A 22321-nucleotide genomic window follows, 5' to 3' on the forward strand; every position below is an offset into this window, starting at 1 on the left:
GCAGTTAGAATGTAATCTGAACAAGTGTGCTTTATAAAAACGCTCCATATTCCACTTATACAAATTAAATGAAACAAGTTAGGGTATGTTTCTTTCAATGTGCATTAATAGAAATCTTCAAATATTATTTCTACGCGTATATAATAAAATGTCTAGTGGCTGTAATTCCCGTGTACTCGGCAAAATGATTCTAAAAAAGAACACACCTACCGCCTAAATATTTCGTGTTGGTATCATGTGACGTCACGGGCTATGACGCGGATGACGTGCAATGGTAAGTATATTAGACGGAGTATAGGTCATTACGTTGAAAGATGTGAAAGACAACTAGTTCTTCATTCGGTTTCATAATGTAATGCCAACAGTTTTTATCAGCTTTATCATTCTACTATTTAATAATATTTAAATCAATTATTGTAAATATTTAGGTAAACAATTTTCCAGGAAGTGACTATTTTTCAAAAGTGTATTTACCTTTTTTATCAATAATCCTCATAGATAATACTGTTTACTAGAGTATCTCATTTTTTATAAAATAATCACACATGGTGTTACATATTTTATAATATAAACCTTAAGATATAAATATTTTAAAAAAGGATTTATTTTTAGTGGTTGTACAAGGTCTTCTCATAACAATGATTGACATCATCAAGCTGTTTAATCTTTCGAAGTGTTCTATTTGTAAAATAAAATAGAAATAAAAATGTATACCATTTTTATTCAGTTGCAATGCGAAGGCAAAACTGTCTTATTTTTCACTTAGCACAGAGGGCGCAAACCAGCACTCTAAATCGACGATTTTCGACTCTAGTTGGAGTCATCATCAGAGAGGCTTAGGTTTGCTGCTCTCTGCCCCAAGTGACGAAACTCCGAGAGCTTATCCCCGCATTGCAACTGACGTTTATGGAGTAGGTGTCTAGCGACATCTGGCACCTGAAAGTCAAAGTTTTCAACCTAATAGAAATATTAAAAATATTGAAAAATATTAAAAATAGTCCTAAAAGATATTTAATTGAAAACTTATTGGACCATTTTCCTGGTAACACCTCCATGGCTTCTAAAAATTGCAAGCCAGATGGATGCTGAAGCGAAGAAGACAAGAGGGAATTCAAAAACTTACAATTCACGACCCCGTCTGGTAAATTCAGCTGGTAAATTCCAACGGAAAATGGACCTACACTGGGGTGCAAAATTAACCGGACACCTTAAAAATGGGTCATTTTTGATGTCTCGAATTTCCTAAACCTGTTGTTCGATTTAAGTGATTTTTTAATATGTTATAGCCTTATGCGTTAACAATATCGCTGTAATAATATTGTTACTAAACGGGTAAATTTTCATTGTATACCGGGTGTACCAACGACACTGTGTTTTTTTCGCAAACTTCGCATCACCCTGTGGAATATTCTAGCATTTATAAAATACTGAAATTAAAACCCAACTATAGATTCATGTTTTCTCAACATTCTGTTTTTTTTATTCATTCGCTTATGTTGGACCATAAAAAAGTTAGATACTTTAACAATTACCCATGTTTTTCATGAATACATAAACAAGTGTGGAAAACGTCCAAGGGGTAATTCTACATGAAAAAATAATATTCTTTATAAACCTATGTCCGCAAATGCTTCGTTTCTGAGATAGAGGGTGTTGAAATTTTTCTTACAAACTGGCGATTTATACTTACTTACTTACTTAAGCCGTCCTCTTGTACCTTACGGTGTCGAGGTAAGTGGAGAAATGAGACGTCTCCATGCCTTTCGGTCGGTAGCTAGTCTTTCTGCTTCTCTCCACCCAATATTTCTTTTTCCGCAAGCCTTTCCAATATTTGCATTCCACGTTCTTGCTGGCCTGCCTCTTCTTCGTTTGTTGTCAGATGCCGCTTTCCATACCCTCTTTACAGTTCTACCTTCACTCATTCTCGCCATATGTCCGAACCACGATAACTGTTTCGTTTCAAGTCTGTCTAAGGTCCTTCCAACACCGCACCTTTCACGTATGTCTTCATTTCTTATACGATCACGTCTGGTCACCCCGAATACCGCACGTAAATATCGCATTTCGCATGCTTGGATTTTACTACGGATGTTGTCGTTCACTGTCCACGTTTCACTACCGTAGAGTAGCACCGGCTCGTACACGGTTTGAAATACTTTCATTTTTGTTTTCAGGCTTACTTCTTTCTTCCTAATAAAACTTTTATTTAGTGCATAGTATAATTTTGTTGCACTCATTACCCTGCTGTTTATTTCTGGTTCTATATTTCCTTGCCCATTCATTGTTGATCCTAGATACTTGAAGTCCTCAACTTGTGTAATGGTCTCATTATTCAACTTAACATTTATATTTTCTTGTGTTTTCGATATTACTAAAGCTTCTGTTTTTTCAATATTTATTCTCATCCCAAATTTCTTAAAGGCCTCATTCCAAACATTCACATTCACCTGCAAGTCCTTTTCTGATTTTGCCACAATAACCAGGTCATCGGCATATATCAACTCTGACACGCAAACTTGTTGAAGTTTATACACCCCAACCCTAGTTCTTTTTACCTTACCCCTGCATTCTTTTGCAATTTCGTCCATTAGAGTGATAAATAACAAAGGACTCAGAACACCACCTTGTCTTACACCTGTCCTTGTGTAGAATTCAAGAGATGAGCAATTGTTCGTTCTTACATTATTACGTGTACATTTATATATACTCTTTATTGCTTGGATTAACTTCGGTTTCACATTTCTACGGTTTATTTATTGCTTTAAAACCGCTTGAGATATGCAAATGAAATTTGGTGGGTTTTAAGACGTAGTTATTGTACATTTTTTGACATACAAGTAAGAATTTAATATTCACCAATGGCGCGCATACGGGTAATATGAGCGGTTATATTACCCGTATGCGCGCCAATGGTCAATATTAAATACTTAATTGTATGTCAAAAAATGTGCAATAAGTACGTCTTAAAACCGACGAAATTTCATTTGCATATCTCAACCGGTTTTAAAGCAATAAATAAATCGTCATTTTGTAATAAAAATTTCAACACCCCCTATCTTAGAAACGAAGCATTTTCGGACATACCGTTTATAAAGCAAACCCTCATTATTTTTTTATGCAGAATTGGCCATACTTATTTAAAACACCCTGTATTGATGAAAAACATGGCTAGTTGTTAAAGTACCTAACTTTTTTATGGTCCAATGTAAGCGAATGAATCAAAAAACAAAGTGTTGAGAAAACATGAGGCTATAGTTGGAATTTAATTTCAGTATTTTATAAATGCTAGAATGTTCCACAGGGTGATGCGAACTTTTAGAAAAAAAAAACAGTTTGATTGATATACCCGGCATACAATGAAAATTTAACTGTTTAGCAACAACACTATTACAGCGATAGTGTTAAAGAATGAGGCTATAATATATTAAAAAAATCAATTAAATCGGACAACAGGTTTCGGAAATTCCAGACATCAAAAATGACCCATTTTTAAGGTGTCTGGTTAATTTTGCACCCCAGTGTAGTTACTCAAAGGAGTAAAACTAATATAAAATAAAATAAAAATAAAAATGTATACCATTTTTATTGAGTTGTAATGCGAAGGCAAAACTGTCTTATTTTTCACTTAGAACAGAGAGCGCAAACCAGCACTCTAAATCATTTGACAGTCATTTAACTGACTGTTTTATTTGTATTGGCTATCTAATTTGCAAAATTTTTAGGCTTTTAAACTGTCGTTGCCAAAAAACAGAATCAGTGCACTATACTCCATGGAAACAAGCAAAAACATCCTGTTCGAGACCCTGGAATAATCCAGGTATCTGACAACTTTTTTAGTTATTGTAAACTGAGAGGAAGAAAACCTACCTATTTCCTGACAAGAGTTCGAAGCTGTTTTTAATTATTGACAATATAGTGGAAAAATGCAATTTTTTCGATTTTTTGCACCCCATTAAAAAGCTAAATAATGTCATAAAATTACAAAACTTGATTTTTAGAACATTGAAAAAGATTTAAAACGGCGATTTTTGAAAGTTAAAAAGTCGGTATTTGTTAATAACTATTACCAAAAATTAACCTAGCACGTTGGTATTTCACACAAAGTTAGGTATTGGGGTACTTAACAAAACCTAAAATTTTAGGACAATCCACCAATTAGTTTACCCCACCAAAAGTTACTCTATTTGTTTGTTCCAGAGATCTTTTTTTGCAATATAATTAGTCAGAATTTAATGAAAATACGGTTGCATATCAAACACGCATAACAAATGAAAGCTTAAAACTTAAGCTATTTACTAATGCAAGAATATTGTAAAATAATAACATCTAAAGAAGAGTAAAAACAATTCTTGTTACTAGCTGTAGCTGAAATGAGAAAAAAAGTCCCAAATACTAATAAAAATACTTTGTCTACAGTATTTTCATCCAATTAAAAATCCTATTATTATGTAAAATAATTATTTTTCTAAGTTAATGATTTATATATAATATATATTTTATAAATAAAATTGTATAATTTTTATGACCTTTGTAAAATACTAAAATAATAATAATATGCTTTATTAATAAAAAGAAATATTAATGTTTGTTTGAACTTTAAAAAATTATTTTTTGTATTTAAACATATTATACAGTGAGCACGTAAAGGTTGGAATAAATTCATTTTCTCGAGAATGGACGATTTTGGAAAAAAATCCCGAAACAGGTCAATTTTTATTTTTAAATTGCGACTTTTTGGCATATATATCATACTAGTGACGTCACCCATCTGGCGGTGATGGTGTCATCTACGATTTTTTTAAATGAGAATAGGGGTCTTGTGATAGCTCATTTGAAAGGTAATTCAATTCTCTATTCAGTAATGTAAACATTAACATAATTGTTTATAGAGGGTGCACAAAAAAAATTTTTTTTGATTAAATTTATTGACATAAAAAGAAGAATGTGTGTAATTTATTTAATTCAAAATACATTTTACTCCTATCAGAAAACAGGAAATAATGTTTATTTGACAAATAAATATTGTCTTTTGCTTAAATTCAGTATTAAAGCAGCCACCCACCTTCCTCTTGACAGTTTGAACATTTAATTTAAGCGAAAAGCAATGATTATTTTTCAAATAAACATTTTTTTCTGTTTTCTGAGAGCAGTAAAATGTATTTGAATTAAATAAATTACTTTTATTCTTCTTTTTATGTCAGTAAATTTAATCTAAAAAAAATTTTTTTTGGACACCCTGTATAAATAATTATGTTAATGGTTATATTACTGAATAGAGAATTGAATTACCTTTCAAGTGAGCTATCACACGACCCCTATTCCTATTTAAAAAAATCATCGATGACGTCATCACGCCCAGATGGGTGACGTCACTAGTATGATATATATGCCAAAAAGTCGCAATTTAAAAATAAAAATTGACCTGTTTCGGGATTTTTTTCCAAAATCGTCCATTCTCAAGAAAATGAATTTATTCCAACCTTTACGTGCTCACTGTATAGCGATTTTTATATGGAAAAAAAACGTTACATGGGCGGGCATATTTCTAATTTTAAAGATTTTATAACCTAATTTTCAAATATTTTCATAAAAACGGTTCCCGTGACTCTCAGAGGCTTTTATTCCGACATAAATTAAAGTAGTTGGCGTATATATTCAAGATAAAAGTAAAAACTTTATTTTTAAATTTTTATAGAAAGTAACTGAAAATGTTGCGTTATGCATAATTTTCATCGAAAACAAAACTTACATTTTTACTCTTGAAATCATATGATTCCGGTGTTTTAAACAGAGACATGTTAACAATAGTCCAGGCTATATATATGCCACTCAATGCACCGGGGTGTAACGCCAATATCAAGTAGGGTGGTTTAGCTATCTTTGTCTGTCGTGCGAGTGTGAGATTATCTACCAAGAGGTGGGAGTAATGGAACGGCACAAACACAGAGGCGGTGGCCATCATATGCTAGAGAGAGAAAGCTAAACGCCGGTAGAGAGACATAGATAGACCACCGACCCGAAATGCTCCGCGTTACGCTATTTTTCCGACCTGGCCTAATCTACTTGTTATTATATCTAGGGTTTTAAGTAAATTTCTATTTTCTAACGTTAAAATTACAATATTTCTGATAAAATTTCATTAAAAAAGGAATTAGCAATTAATAACTAGCATTTAAGATATATTTTTTATTGCACAAAGAGACAAAATTTAAGAGACTTCATTGTGGGGTTAATATTGAATATCCTATTAAATATATTTTTTTTTCATATTTTATGGATGTCAATGAGTAATTTTAAGACGAAATAAATGTTTTTAAACCCTTGTACTCACCTAGAACAATTTAAAAAAAAACCCATTATAATTAGCAAAAAATCGATATACAGAAGCTCCCGAATAAATATAGGAGTTCCTAGGCCGTTTTAAAGATTTCTTTATTTAGTTTGATTATATTTAAAGAGAGAGAAACTTGCGGAAAAAGAAAAGCACCCAAATACGCGAAATATGAATTTTTTATTTCGTTTAGTAGAAAAAAAAAACGAAAATAACGGGATTTTTGAAAAAAAAAAGTTGTTGAGCAACCTCTAAAAATATTCTTAAGGGCTCAAAATTTTAAGGAATTCTTTTTAATCACAAGAGACTAAAAAACCGCTTGGCAAAAGAAAAAAAAATATCGATTTTTTAACCACCTTAGTGTCGGCGTACCTTAAAAGTATGCAGATAAACTTTAATATTGCGAATTGTGATTCCGCACTAATCAATCAATATTTACATGACCAGATAGTAAAATAAGATGAGAGATTTGATATAATTATGGCAAATAATTAGAACACTCGAGACATATCTGATGATACTGTCATGACCAAATAATTATAAAATGTTATAAAAGGTGTTATCTTATATCCCTAATTACATTTTGAATATTATATTTTTCAGTATCAAATTCTTTTATTACACCAATAGTTTGTGGATAAACAGCATATTGATAAGAACATTATTTTTTCATTAAATTTCGTTTATAAGAAAATATAAAGTTATTTAACTCCACACAGTTAACTTGAATTAACCATTGCCCTCGTATATAGCCTCGTATACACTGCCGAGCAAAAAATTAGGGTGAGCCCTACGGTAATTTGAATTTATTTTAGAAATTATTATTCTTTTTAAGTACCTATTTTCGGTTGTAACATAGTTTACTAACGGACTGCTTAAAGAAAGCAATGGTTTTAAAAGCAAATAAAAAATTCACTCAAATACACATTATTTTCCTTCTATAAATAATAATACGTAAATTAAAGGGTCCGAACACATAATCCCGGACAAAAAATCCCCACAAATTATCCCTGGACAAAAAATTCCCAGAGAAAAAATCCCCACAAAAAATCCCGAACAAATAGTCCCCACAAATTTTTTTGGACAAAATATCCCCACAAAAAATCCCGGACAAAAAATCCCCAAGAAATATTTGCTGGCGAATAGTTCTCTAAAAGTTTTCCGAAATTTTAATAAATTTCGAATTCCAATTCCATGCCAAAAACTTCAATTTTTACATGACAAACAAATGTGAGTTTTTTCAACAATCGTGGAAGATAATATGGGGAATGAGCTAATGCTGTGAGAATCATGTAATTATTCGCTTAAATCTTTTGCTCACTCTGCTTTGAATAACTATGTTCAAAACATTTCGTATTATCTGTGGTGTGCATCCATGCAAAACTTTTGCCCTATTACGAATGTTTAGCTTTGTTGTGAAAACGCAGAACACAGGTTTTTGACATAGCTTTTGAAAGTTTTTAAAGCAGGTTTTTGAAATGTTGTTTGCAGTGAATTGAAACTGATGACTAAATATTTTTCGATATTACTAAAAATATAACTACCATAATAGATGGAGAGGCAGCGCTGAAAAATCTATTTAAATTTACTAAAGCTAGATTGTTCACAGTTGATTACTGTGGGTGTGTAGAGAAACATACTGCGGTCGGTCAAGCGAAACGTAGAACAGGAGTTACTGAGAGGGTATCAAAGTTGCTTTCCTACGAAGGTAATTATTTCCATTTACTAAGGCTGAAAATCAGTACAAACATTCTAAATTAAATATAAATAAAAGTTATTATAGTCGGTCAGCTGTATGACGGGACAGAGCCGGTCGATCGGCCCCAATAGTCGATTGAGGAAATGAAGCATTTTGGCTCGCAATTTTTTCATCCAGCATGGATTTACTTGAAATTTTCACAGAAGTTAGGGAATAGTCCAAGGATCATTTTCTCTATCATACGCTAAAACCTTGAGGTGGTTGCCACCCCATCTCGGGGGTGGGAATTTTTTATTACATTTTAACCATGTAATTCGATGGAAAAAGTGATTCTAAGAAAAAATGTGTTTTACATTTTCTTCGTAAAACTAATATTTTTCGAGTTATTCGCGCTTGAAAATAACAGTTTTTCGACGAAAAAATCGACTTTTTTAGAGGGTTTTTTTGAGAATACCTCGAAAAATATTCTATATATTTTTGGCGATAAAAAGTTTCTTCAAAAATGATTTTGTAGGATTTTTAAAGAGCTATAAGACTGTGTAAATTCCGTAAGATCCCTTAGTTTTTAATTGGGGCGGGTTTAAAGGGCTCGAACAAGGGGTGTTTGCTGGTAAATAGAGGTTTTAAACAGCTATATCTGGCTAACTATTGACTGTGATGAAAATTTATGCACAGGGTAATTTTAGTCATTAAACAAGCTATAATTTAGTCGTTTACAATTTTTTTCGAATCTTCAGTATTTTCGGAGATATTTTGAAGTAAAAGGTGAAAAATACCAAATTGCAAAAAATCAATTTTTTATAAACTCCAATTTTTCCAAAATTAAACATTTTAAATGTGTCAAACTCCTTGAGTGTATTGATAGTATAAATATAAAAGGAACTGCAGAAAGGTGAAGACCAATTTTGAATTAGGAAGGTAGTTAGGGGGTTGCTTTCACTGATTTTTTCGTAGAGAAAAGCAGGTACCGACATTTTTTTGATTATAAGTCGTTTAATTTTCATGCTAAAAACTTTTTTTTTTTTTTTTGAAAGGTTCAATTGTATACTTGAAAAAGATTATTTAAGTTTTCCTCAAAAAATGCAAATTTTTCCCATTATTTGGCTTTGAATATTTCAAATTATGCATTTAACGAAAAAAGCTAACTTTTAACATGCCGTATCTCGGTTTGTATTGGTCTTAAAGATATTATAGGAAAATAATTTGGTTTGTCTTACTATAAGATACAATTTTTATATCTACAGTTTTTTTGATTAAATGCATATTTTTCGAGGTACAGTAGAACCCCGCAAATCCGAACCCCGCAAATCCGAACCCCGCAAATCCGAACTTTCGGCAAATCCGAACCAACGAAAAGTGAAATAAAAATTTAAAAATTCAAACTAAAAATTTAAAAACATGTTTATTATGTGAGAAAATAATTACGTAAAATTACTACAGTATTAAACACTGGAACACTAATGGGTGAATAAAAGTGTCGAGTTAGACTAAACACAATCAATAAAGGAATGTGCATAATACACATTTTCCATGGTATACTATGAACGAAAACATTGAAAAAGATATGAAACATGAGAAACATAGTGTAATCTATATCCAGATTACAAATTAAATTAATCATTTACATGGCCGAATTCCCATGTCCCGTGACGAAACAAAACTACTGGCGTTAACGATTTAATATTTCAGTGATCTAAATATTTTTCAGCTTTAGAATATTGGAGGCATAAACGTGCGGATAGAGTTTCATAAAGGGATCGGTGGCAGTCCAAATCTTTTAAAAATCATCTTCGTTAGCTTCTTAGGCTAACTTTCGGATAATCCGAACTTTTCGGAATCCGAACAGGCTGTCCCCCCAATTAGTTCGGATTTGCGGGGTTCTACTGTATTCTCAAAAAAACCCTCTAAAAAAGTCGATTTTTCGTCGAAAAACTGTTATTTTCAAGCGCGAATAACTCGAAAAATATTAGTTTTACGAAGAAAATGTAAAAAACATTTTTTTCTTAGAATCACTTTTTCCATCGAATTGCATGGTTAAAATGTAATAAAAAATTCCCACCCCCCGAGATGGGGTGGCAACCACCCCCAAGGTTTTAGCGTATGATAGCGGCATGATATATAAACTGATCCTTGGACTATTCGCTACCTTCTGTGAAAATTTCAAGTAAATCCATGCTGGACGAAAAAATTGCGAGCCAAAATGCTTCATTTCCTCAATCGACTATTGGGGCCGACCGACCGGCTCTGTCCCGTCATACAGCTGACCGACCATAATAACTTTTATTTATATTTAATTTAGAATGTGTATACTGATTTTCAGCCTTAGTAAATGGATTTAATTACCTTCGTAGAAAAGCAACTTTGATACCCTCTCAGTAACCCTTGTTCTACGTTTCGCTTGACCGACCGCAGTATGTTTCTCTACACACTTACGGTAATCAACTGTGAAAAATCTAGCTTTAGTAAATTCAAATAGATTTTTCAGCGCTGCCTCTTGGTCTATAAGCCGAACAAATAGTTTGTGACTACCAGTGTGATTTCAGGACTGGAAGATCGATTGTTGATAAAATATTTACTATTAAATAGACAAATGCTTGAAAAGATTGGGAGTATAATCAAGACGTGCATCAGATCTTTATAGATTCCAAACAGGCTTATGATTCAATTAATCGTCCAACACTATATGGAATACAATTTTTACGTACGCCCAGCTAGACCAAAATGGCCGAGCTGGGTGTATAGAAGAAACTAACTGCGGTAACGCAAATGCATGTAAGTAACTCCTATGCACAAGTTCATAGTTATTCAAAGCAGAGTGAGCAAAAGATTTAAGCGAATAATTACAACGTGATTCCCACAGCCTTAGCTCATTCCCCATATCATTCTCCCCCACGATTTTTGAAAAAACTCAGACTCTTTTGTCAAATAAGTTTGAAGTTTTCGACATGGAATTGGAATTCGGAATTTGGTAATCGAAATTACAATTCATGCTTAATCTTAATTGCTATTCATTATTTTCGTGCCGAAAAGCGGTTTCATGGCGATTGCTATCTATAACTCTCATGCACTGAGGCTGAAAAACATTTGCGTCGATTGCATTCACAGGAAAATTTTTGGAGAACTATTCGGCAGCAAATATTTGTTGGGAATTTTTTGTGAGGATATTTTGTCCAAAAAAATTTGTGGGGATTATTTGTCCGGGATTTTTTGTGGGGATTTTTTGTCCGGGAATTTTTGTGAGGATTTTTTGTCCGGGGATTTTTTGTCTGGGGATTTTTTGTCCAGGGAGAATTTGTGGGGATTTTTTGTCCGAGATTATTTGTCCGGGGATTATTTGTCCTAGCTTCTAAATTAATTTCATTTATACATTCTGAAATTGCACTTAAAATTTATTGAGATCTTATTTAACACCTTGGCTGCATTTAGACATATTTATAAAATTACGTTGAATACGTTACGGGGCATATAATATGTCCCTTAGTGAACCTTTGCCACAGTGCGTTATGAGAGTTGACATAGCCAACCGTTATTGTAATACGAGGTCTATTTGTCTCGAACGCAGCCAAGGTGTTAAAATGCAATAAACAATTTACTAAATATCTTTTGAGTTTATGTCCTTAGATTTAACACGTTAACCGCGGGAACAGTTTTTAAATAACTTCTTATTTGACGGAACAAGGTCTTAAACCATTCGCTGCCGATCACGTGCCAGCGTGAGGTATGGTTACTTCAGTGAGGTGCCGTTCACGCACCAGCGAGTAATATGGTTACTTCAGTCAGGTGCCATTCAACAGAATGGATCCTAGAGTCCTTTTCATGAGCATTTTTCAGTGCGTAACAGTTTTTCGATTTCTTTCTAACGCATTAAATTGTATGTGACAGAAAAAAAGGCACGTCTGTGATTACAGACATTTATAACATTTATTCTAGTTGTCGATAGATGGCGCTATAATAAAAAAATATTTACGAATTATATAATATATGTATCTACGAATATAATCTAAACAATTTATAAGACTATACAAATCAAAGAAAATACCATTTTATAAATGCAATAAACACAATTGATTTGTTTTTATGCCAAATTACAAATAAAATGTGACAACTGTCAGATTTAACTAAAATGTCATGTTAGAATAAATGTCATAAATGTGTATTATCACGGACTTACCTTTTTTTTCTATCATTTGTGACGCACTGAAAAATGCTCATGAAAAGGACTCTAGCAGAGTTCCATCCTCTTCGATAGGCAGTGAATGGGTTAAAGACCTCGTCATAAACCTTCTTATTTAGCAGATAAATTTTTTTTAAAAACTTTCCCTCTGCTAAGGCTGTAAAATGTTTATTTTTGAACCATTCTTAGTGTTATTGGTACCGTTTGAATCCTTCTTGAGTACTCTGGTCGAATTATTGTACGAAAATGTAAAAGGTTCATTTGACCCCTTACCGCCATAAAGTACGATTTTTACCCATTTGACAACTACTTACGAGGTCGAATAAGCCTCGTGTTTTCACGGCGTCGCTATCTGATTGTCTTAACGGCATCTATGTACACTCCTAGCCAAAAAAATCGGGACACCTTAAAAATGGGTCATTTTTGATTTCTCGAATCTCCTAAACCTGTTGTCCGATTTTAGTGATTTTTTTAATATGTTATAGTCTTATTGTCTAAGAATATGGATGTGTTGCTGAACAGGTAAATGTCATTGTATATCGGATGTAACAATAATTCTGTGTTTTTCCTGTTCGTAACATCCTGTGGAATATTCTAGCATTTAAAAAATATTGAAATTAAAACTCAATTGTAGCCTTAGCCTTTCTTAACATTCTGCTTTTTGACTCATTAACTTATGTTGGATAATGAACAAGTTAGGTACTTTGACAACTAGCCATGTTCTTCATCAATACAGGGTGTTTCTAAGTAAGTGCGACAAACTTTAGGTTATTTCTGCATGCAAAAATCAAGTTTCCTCTTAAACTATCAAACATTCCAGAATACAAACTAAAACAAAGTTATTTTAGGATATCCTTCAGTTGTTTTTGAAATACATAAACTAATTTTGGAGTCAAAAAGTTACGGGATTAGTAATAATTCTTTCACACTAAAAGCCTACTAATCAACTTAAATCTCAGAAAAATCTCGCCAAAAGCTAAAAAATTGATAAAAACCACATTATAAACATATTATGCATTACAACAGCTGCCACTCTCACTGTGACATCAACAAAAACAGTCAGCTGATAGTGGTCAAAAATGGACAATGTATAATTCATGAATATCACTTTTTTTACAAATGTTTCTATTTTTGGGTTTTATTTCAATAAAAATCTTATAAAATTTTCATGGAACTTAATTATGAATTTTTTATTATTATCTAGGAACTGTGAGAAAGGAATATTGTTTGCCATTTTTGCACTAAATTTCTATAAAAATATTCAGTTTTCATTTATTATAACAAAACAATTTTCAAAAATACATTGCATCCTCTTCGGGGTCATATATGCCATATGCCCCGAACCGCCAGATAAGAAAGTTTCTGAAGAGGTCTGTTAGACCTCGTACCGTCATATTTAAAGTCTTATAAAAATTGATTCCGTCATTCCCAATGTCCGAAGAACTTTGACGGTGGGGTCAGATAGGCCTCGTCCCACAGGTAACGTGTTAAAAAGCTATGGTTAATATTGGTATTATTATTACTTATATTAATGAAATTGTAAAATCACCATTATTTTAAATACTTAATCATAAATACTTACCTTTAATTTTAAGGTAACATCAGGATCAATGTCGTTATATACCAAAATATTCTGTTTCATATTGAAACTTTCTCGCACCCCAAGATGGTAAAATAAGGTACTTTGTTGTGCTGGGAAAGATAAGTCAATGATGACAACATCTGCATTATAAAAGCTGCTCACAACATTAGCTTCTCCAAAGTCTAGTTTTTCAAACTAAAAAAAAACATTATTAGGAAGATATGAAGACATATTTTGTTCTATTGGCTTATTTAATATACCTAGTACCTGGAGGGAAACTAAAACCTCTGTGTAGAAAGAAAAAGAGATACCATAATGAGTTGAAATTAAAAGAGATAGACGATAACTTCAAAAACAAAGTGATGAAGTCGTTCTATCAAGGAGTTAAGAAGATGGGAAAATGTTACAAAAGCCTCTGTAGTTATATGAAAGCAAAGATGGAAATTTAATTAGCGATCTGGTAGAAATAATGACGGAGTGGAAAAACATTTCAAAGAATTATTAAATGGTGAGGTGGAGCTTGAAGCAGTAGATAACTGGAACTGGATAGTTTGAGGAGATCAGATAGTTAAAAGGCAGCCTACAGAGGAGGAGGTGGTGGTGACACAATACAAGAAAAATGTATGTAGTTCAACATGGGTTTGCAGCTGGCAAATCCACTATTACTAACTTGGCAGTGTATGAAATGGATTTGTTGGAGGCATTGGAGAGGAAGGAACAAGTAGACTCAGTCTACACTGACTTCTCCAAGGCCTTCGACAGAGTCAATTTCGACATTTTGCTTGCAAAACTCCTAAATTTAGGATTTACTATGGAGGCCTTAGAATGGATATCAAGTTTTTTAAAGGATCGAAAACAAAGGTTGAAACTATTTAATTTCCTATTTGAATCATTTGAGGTTTTATCAGGCGTCCTCCAAGGAGGCCACTGTTCACCATACTATTTAATCTCTTTATAAATGATATTTCTGATAATCTTGAATCATCAGTTTTACTTTTTGCAGATGACTTAAAGTTATATAGATGTCTAAAATCTGTAGCTGACATACATATATTGTACCATATACTGTATATTGACAGGTTATGGGACTGAAGTACCTATACAGAATAATATTACATTAAATATCGATAAATGCTATTATATCAGTTTTTTAGAGGGAATAAACAATATGACCTGGGCCTGGACCTGGAGACCTGGGCATCACTTTTAATGAAAGCATTAATTTCAATGAACATATTTCACAGATTACATTGAAAGGTCTTAAACTTCTTGGATTTACATTAAGAAACTGTAGTGAGATCCCAATTGATGTAACGAAAGTTGTGTATTGTTCTCTTGTACGCTCTCAACTAGAATATGACACACTAGTCTGGTCTCCTATGTACGACCAGTATATCAATTCCATTGAGACAGTTCAGAATAAGTTTCTTAGGTATTGCGGTTACCCGAGAAATGGGCCAGACTTGTTGTTTCGCTTAGGAAATAACAACGTCCAGGCGACGCGCTGCGCTAGATATCTGGGTATAGACCTCGACAAAGGACTGAGATTCACTAAACACCTGGAAAGAGTGGTGAAGAAGGCGGAAGTGCAGACGACGGCCCTCCAAAAAATTACACCTAATATTGGAGGTCCAAGCAGTTCCAGGAGAAGGCTATACCTACATATCGTCCAGTCTACCCTTCTTTACGGAATCCCAGTCTGGTTCGGGGTACTAAGATACCAAAAGTACAGGGATATGATAACAAGAGCGCAGCGTAAACCTCTGTTGAAAGTCACTAGTGCATATAAAACTACTTCTACCAAGGCCCTGCAGGTGATAGCGGGCGCGCCCCCCATTCACCTATTAGCCAAGGAACGCCAATTATTATACGAAAACGGCAATGGTCACGTACCGGAAGTAAGGTCGATCGCACGCGAGCGGATCATAGAAGATTGGCAAAGTGAATGGGAGGCAGAGCACACGAAAGCCCAGTGGACTAAGAGACTGATCCCAGATGTTGGAACGTGGTATGACTGCAAGTTTAAGCGTGTCAATTATTATTTTACACAATTTCTAACAGGACATGGATCCTTCAGATCATTCACTTTCGCAATCGGGAAATCAAACGATGACACTTGTCAAACCTGCCACGTGAGGGAGGATGCGGAACATTGTATTTTTAGATGCAATGTTTTCGCCCGTGAGCAGGGCAACCTGCGAAATAGACTAAGCGACATTGGACCTGATAATTTTCTGCGAATAGCGACTAGCAGTAAGAGCAACTTCGAAACCATTATTGACATTATAACAAAAATAATGAAGCGTAAGTCCCTAATGGAAAGGCTGGAGCAAAATGGCTGAGGTAGGTAACTCCAGGCCATTACAAAAGGTATAAAAATGTAAAAATATATATTATATATGTATGTGTATATGTATGTATGTGTATGTATATGTATATATGTGTATATGAAATATATATAAAAACAAGCTGAAAATGCGAGCATTATCATAACGAAAACTTTGTTTATTTACGTATTTTAATTCATAATATGGAAAATTGCTATTATGAAAAGTAGTTTAGAATTAATAATTCTGTTTTAATGTGCAATTATATCATTGTAATTTAAATGTTATGTTATTTATATGTTATAAAGGTAGTTTACTTTTGATCGAAATTCATATTTTTTATAGGTATACCTATGTATATGATGGTTGCATCATAAATCTTAGAACATGAAGAGGTTTTTATGAAGAATAACTTTTCTTCGTCAAATTAAAAATAAAAGAGTTATAAATGAGAATGTTGTTGGTATCCATAATTTGAGAAAAATCCTCAAATATTTTTTTCCATTAGAAGGATGTATGTAATTGCACATATCAGACCATAATTTTTTATAAGAAACAATATTATTTCATATACTGTCGGTTCGCTAAACTCAGACACAACTGGTTAGTGATTTTAGTAAATAATTTTGCCAATTTGACAAAAAAAAAATTTACTAATTAGTTAATAATTACTAAATAATTAGTAATTTTGTCAATTTTAGCAAAATTCGCAAAAACAAAAAAATTACCTACTAAAATTACTAGCCAGTTGTGTCGAGTTTAGCGAACCGACTATATTTTAATTTCATAGCAAATGGAACAGTCCATTTATCATAAAAGGGAGGCCGTATGCCCGTATAAACCTTTTTAAAGCTGTTAATAAATAATTATTGCTTTTAAAATATACTCAAATTGTATTTTTGAACATCTTATTTATTTTATATAATAATTAAATTCACTATCAAATGTCATTGATGTTTTATTAATACTTAATTTAAAATTTAGTTTGACATTCACGAAGTGTCAAACTCAAATGTAAATAACCTATGCTTTGCTTAACAAATTGAGAATAAAAAACTAGCCTACTTAATAGCAACGATTTCAGCTGGACGTGTAATGTGTCGGCAGAAAATAAAACGATTGTGACGTCACATTTTAGACTTTGAAGTCGATTATCTCGAAGACGGTTAGAAATATCGAAATGTCGTTTTCAGATTTGGATTCAGAAGAAAAAACTACATAAGAATCGATTGATAAATCTGATCTGAGTATTGCAGGAGCGGCAACGCAATAACACACACACACACACACACACACACACTTTTGCGAATTTATAAACGAAATGTTTTCGTTGAAAATATTCGAACACTTTAATTCTCTTTTCTAAAGACAATTTTTTCTCCCTCTTGAGAGGAATCCCTGATCCAGAACCATAGATACGACAACACTTCTAGCTACGTTTCTCCGCTGCTCTGGTGAAACTTTTAAGCTAGGACCTATTCCACAAGCGTTTGCCGCTTTGAGGCAGGTGCTTTGGGTTCAGTTATTCAAACTTCAAATACAGACTTCCTGCTATGTGCCTGCCGCTTCTAGGCAAGCATAATAGGATTTTCTAATACGTAAGATATCTTCAGACATCCCTTTTAGACTGCGCGGAATATCTCCATGTTTCGTTCATCCACTGAACACGTTCAGGGATATTCCGGGTCGGAAGAGGGGGTGGTTTTAGTTGGTAGGCGGCTGGTTATGGGGGGCACGCGAGACGCATGGACCATACTCTGGTCTCTGTGCCCTGGCGTGTTCTCCTCTCCTGTCCGAGTCCAACAGTACTAGGGACATCTTCCCTAGTCAGCTAAGAGCTTTCCACCTCAGTCCAAAAAAAGGTATTGCGGTTACAAAATGGGAATTCCAGTTGCAAATATAGACAAAAAAGTAATTTTAGATAGATTAAATCTAACAACACCACTTTATAGCAGACGAATTCAGTTTGATTCTGTATTTATTTATAATGTATTAAATAATTTAATTCAATGTCCGGAACTTTTAAGTAAAATAAGCTTCAATATTCCACAGCATAGACTAAAATCTTTTGAACTTTTTCATATAAACTTTCATGCTACCAATTATGCCTGCAATAATCCATTTGATAGGGCCTTAAGGTTTTTAAATAGTCACTGTGATATAGATCCTTTTAATTTAAGTTTAATCAATTTAAAACCATGATTTATAGTAAACTCTAGAATTATTTCTAAGTATTGTATTTTAAAGTGTAGTTATAAGATAAATTAGATTAAAAATATAATGTTATTATAAGGCTGTAATGGGGTGATCCCGTCTATTTAATAAATAAAAATAAAATAAATAAAATGACATATGCATAGAAATGATCAAGTTTGGTGGAGATCAACAGCAGAGAAGGATATATACATATATTAACTAATAGTGCAAGTATGAGAAAATAAAAAAATGCCAATGGATTGGTATGAGGCTCACATATGCCAGCTGCATAAAAAAGGAAAAAACTGAAGTGTGACAATTATAGAGATAAAGCCTACTAGATACTATATACACAATCTTGGCAAGAATATTGAGAAATATACTAAATAGCTATACAGAAAGAGAATAGAAAACTTCCATAAAACTTTAAATTAAAAAAAAAATACTATAAATCACAACAGAACATAATTTAAAACATATATCAAAGAAAAAAAGTTTTTTTGTCTTCGTTTGGCCCCTATTATAGACGATTAAAATCGATAGAAAATTCAAATTATAGCAGGCAGCCCAAAATGCGCCCTCATTGGTCGCGACATCATATCATTCAATTCAGACAATCACTATTACAATACAAGAAGTGCTGAATCTTTACGAGTTCCTAAACACAGAACATCGAAATTTCAAAATTGCTTCAGATATATGGGATATGGGACTGACCTTATACAATCATTTGCCAAAAACTGTGAAAGAAATACCACTTTCCAATACATTTAAAAAAATGTTAAAGATTTTCTCTTAAGAAAAGCATATTATTCTATAAATGAATACATATCTTGAGGACAAACTGCAGTAGCTTCATATTTTACTTGTAAAAATGTAATCAGTAGTAATTGCACAAGAGCTCTAAAATTATTGAATTTTTCCCGAGTGACACTTTGACAGTTTTAATTATGTCAAAGTGTCACGAGGGCAAAAATTCTATATTAATTTTAGAGATCGAGAGATTTGTTGCGATTATTTCATGAATAAAACTGTTCAAAACCAAAATTTTATTGTAATTTATTTATGTAAGTACAAATTAGTACAATTAAACAAACAGTTGTTATAAATATTAATTTGACGGTTGAAAGTCATCACTTTTATAATTTTTAAAACATTAATTGTCATTAATGTCACTCAATGTATTTTTTCGTAGCAACGAAGGGCATCTGACGTAATATACTTGACGACGGGAAATTATCAAAAATTATTGATTTAATTTAGATTTCTGTAGCTTTCTATTGGTCAGAATCTCCTATGAATGAAATAATCTTATATATTTTATGTTTTGTCAATTTTGTTACACTGAATATTGTATTACAGTAAAACCTCTGTTAACCGAAATAATTGGGGGGAAGTCGTTTCGGATAACAAGAATTTCGGTTGAAAATAACATTGATTTTTGTATCTTTCTTATATCAAATTACTCAGTATTCTTGAGCAAAGTTGGCATTAAAAAATACTATGCAGTGGATTCGTAATGTTGTATATTTAACTGCGTTCTTTTGTTGTATGAAAGCAATGTTGATAAATTAACATCAAATTCTTTCCGTTTTGCGATAAAAAATTACTTTCTATTAACGAAATCAGCCGTTTCGGTTAAACAATGTTTCGGTTAAAAATCGGTTAACGGAGCTTAACTGAGGTTTTACTGTATACACATTAATGTTTTTTATACTGAATTCTGTAGTGACGTATCCTATACATTTATTTTGAATGTCTTAAAGGATCAATAAAGTATGACTATGACTATGACATAATAGTATTTGATGACCTCGACATTAATTCATTAGGTTTGGCATTCGTTATGACACTCAGTTTTATAAATATTTTGGTAGTTACTATTTATGACTAATATTTGAGGGTTTTTGTTAAGACATATATACCTATATTATTACAATGACATACAATAAATTTCATTATAAAATATAATGATGTGACGTCATAAGTGTTCGCCCACTTTTTGGGTCATTTGAAATGGTTTAAACACACATAATATTTTAAATTTGTACTCCTAAGTTATTATGAGTTTTTGAGGTGTGACATTTTGGAAATCTCATTTTTAAACAAAACTGAACATTATTATGTAATAAAAAAAATGTGTGCAAGTTCCCTATTCTACATGAGTATCAGGCTGGCTTTAGAAAGAACAGATCTAGTATACACCAAATCTTCTCTATATGTTTTTTTTTGTGAATTTTAGACAAGCATTTGATAGAGTTGATGGAGTCAAAATATATCTAACAATGAAACATAAACTGATCAGGATAGTAAAAAGTAAAAATGACAATAAATAACTCTCTGCGAAATTGCTTGGCAAAGTCACATTTCAGTTGCTTGAGACAGGGAGATCCTTAATCCACTACATTATTCAACTTAACAACTATACAACAAAACTGTAATCAGAAAATGCAGCATGAAGGTGGAAGAAACAATCATAAACAATGAGCACCAGTACTTGGCGTTTGCTGAGTGCTTAGTAGGTCTGACATGCTCTATACAAAACAAAGAAGCAGGAATACAATTGTCTCCTGAGCGATATAAAAAGTGCTCATTATGAAGAACATATAAATAACAGTGAAAGCAAATCAAAATGTGTTTGGCAGATTGTTAGGTAAATTAATGGTACAGTTACAGAATATGTCGATCAAAATTTGAATATTAGTGGTAAGCCTGAGGATATTTGTAATAACTTTAACAAATTTGTACTTCATGCAGGTTCTAATTTAATAAAAACTCAACCTCAAGACCCTTTTTCATGCAGTATTCCATATAACAACAAATCTTTTTTTCTTTTACCAGTAACTATTTCTGAAATTCTTAATATCATATCAAAGCTAAAAAATATAAAAAGTGCAGGTTATGATGGGATCTCAGCGAATCTGTTGAAACATTGTGCAGAAGAGATTGCAGAACCATTGTGCCACATTATTAATAACTCTTTTAGCCCTAGTGAAACCTTTACATAAAAAGGGAGATACAACCAAATTGGAAAATTATAGACCCATCAGCTTACTACCGACATTTTCAAAAATTTTCGAAATAGCAATTTGCACAAGACTTATAACGTTTTTCAATAATGACCACCTAATTGCTGAGTCGCAACATGGGTATCTCAAGGGAAGATCTGTTGAAACAGCTACATACGAGTTCGTGGATAAGATTTTTAATGGATGGGAGAACAGGGAGATTTTTTGGGAATGTTCCTGGACTTATCAAAAGCATTTGACAGCATAGATCATCATATTTTGATTGACAAACTAGAAAGATATGGAATTCGTGGCCCTGCTCGGGACTGGATAAAAGATTACCTCACCGACAGACGACAAAAAGTTATTATAACTCGAGAAGGACAACAGTTTTCTTCAGAAGAAGGGAATTTACAACTTGGTATTGCTCAGGGCAGTGTCATGGGACCACTTCTTTTTGTTTTCTACATTAACAATCTTGGTAGCGAAATACTGAGCAGTGAGTCTCACCTTGTAAATTTTGCAGATGATGCAAACTTATTAACATTAGCATCAATGTTTGAGGATCTTCTGAGTATTTCTTCGGATCACTTAAAAACAGCTCAGAATTGGTACTTAAAAAATAAATTGGTTTTAAATACCGAGAAGACTAACTGTGTTTGTTTTCACACAAAGCAAAATAATGAGATAATTCCAGAGGAGATTGAGTTGGATGATCAAACTGTTGTATTATCAACAAATACAAAATTCTTGGGTATTTACATAGATGAACATCTGAATTGGTCAGAGCATCTGGGTTTGTTCGTAAAAGAATTAACACGGCATGTTATTCATTACGAGTAATGTCTAAGTATTTGAATTTACAACACCTTAAGACAGTTTATTTTGCAAACATCTACTCAGTGCTCAGGTATGGTATTATTTTCTGGGGCGGAGGAACTGATGTTGATAGAGTATTCACTGCTCAGAAGAGAGCAATAAGAACAATGCTCAAGATAAAAGCT

General features: G+C 32.7%; 1 protein-coding gene across 3 annotated transcripts in view; it reads right to left on the reverse strand.

Moving 5' to 3' along the window:
* The window catches only part of LOC114325202 (mitogen-activated protein kinase kinase kinase 15), a 166081-nt gene that overhangs the window by 132603 nt on the left and 11157 nt on the right, over positions 1 to 22321 (reverse strand). For all 3 annotated transcript variants that reach the window (XM_050656826.1, XM_050656825.1, XM_050656824.1), the window contains exon 3: positions 13787 to 13981. In XM_050656826.1, the coding sequence (XP_050512783.1) occupies positions 13787 to 13981 (195 nt within the window). The remainder of the gene's footprint in view (positions 1 to 13786; positions 13982 to 22321) is intronic.

The sequence above is a fragment of the Diabrotica virgifera genome, chromosome 7, assembly GCF_917563875.1.
Source record: "Diabrotica virgifera virgifera chromosome 7, PGI_DIABVI_V3a".
NCBI lineage: Eukaryota > Metazoa > Arthropoda > Insecta > Coleoptera > Chrysomelidae > Diabrotica > Diabrotica virgifera.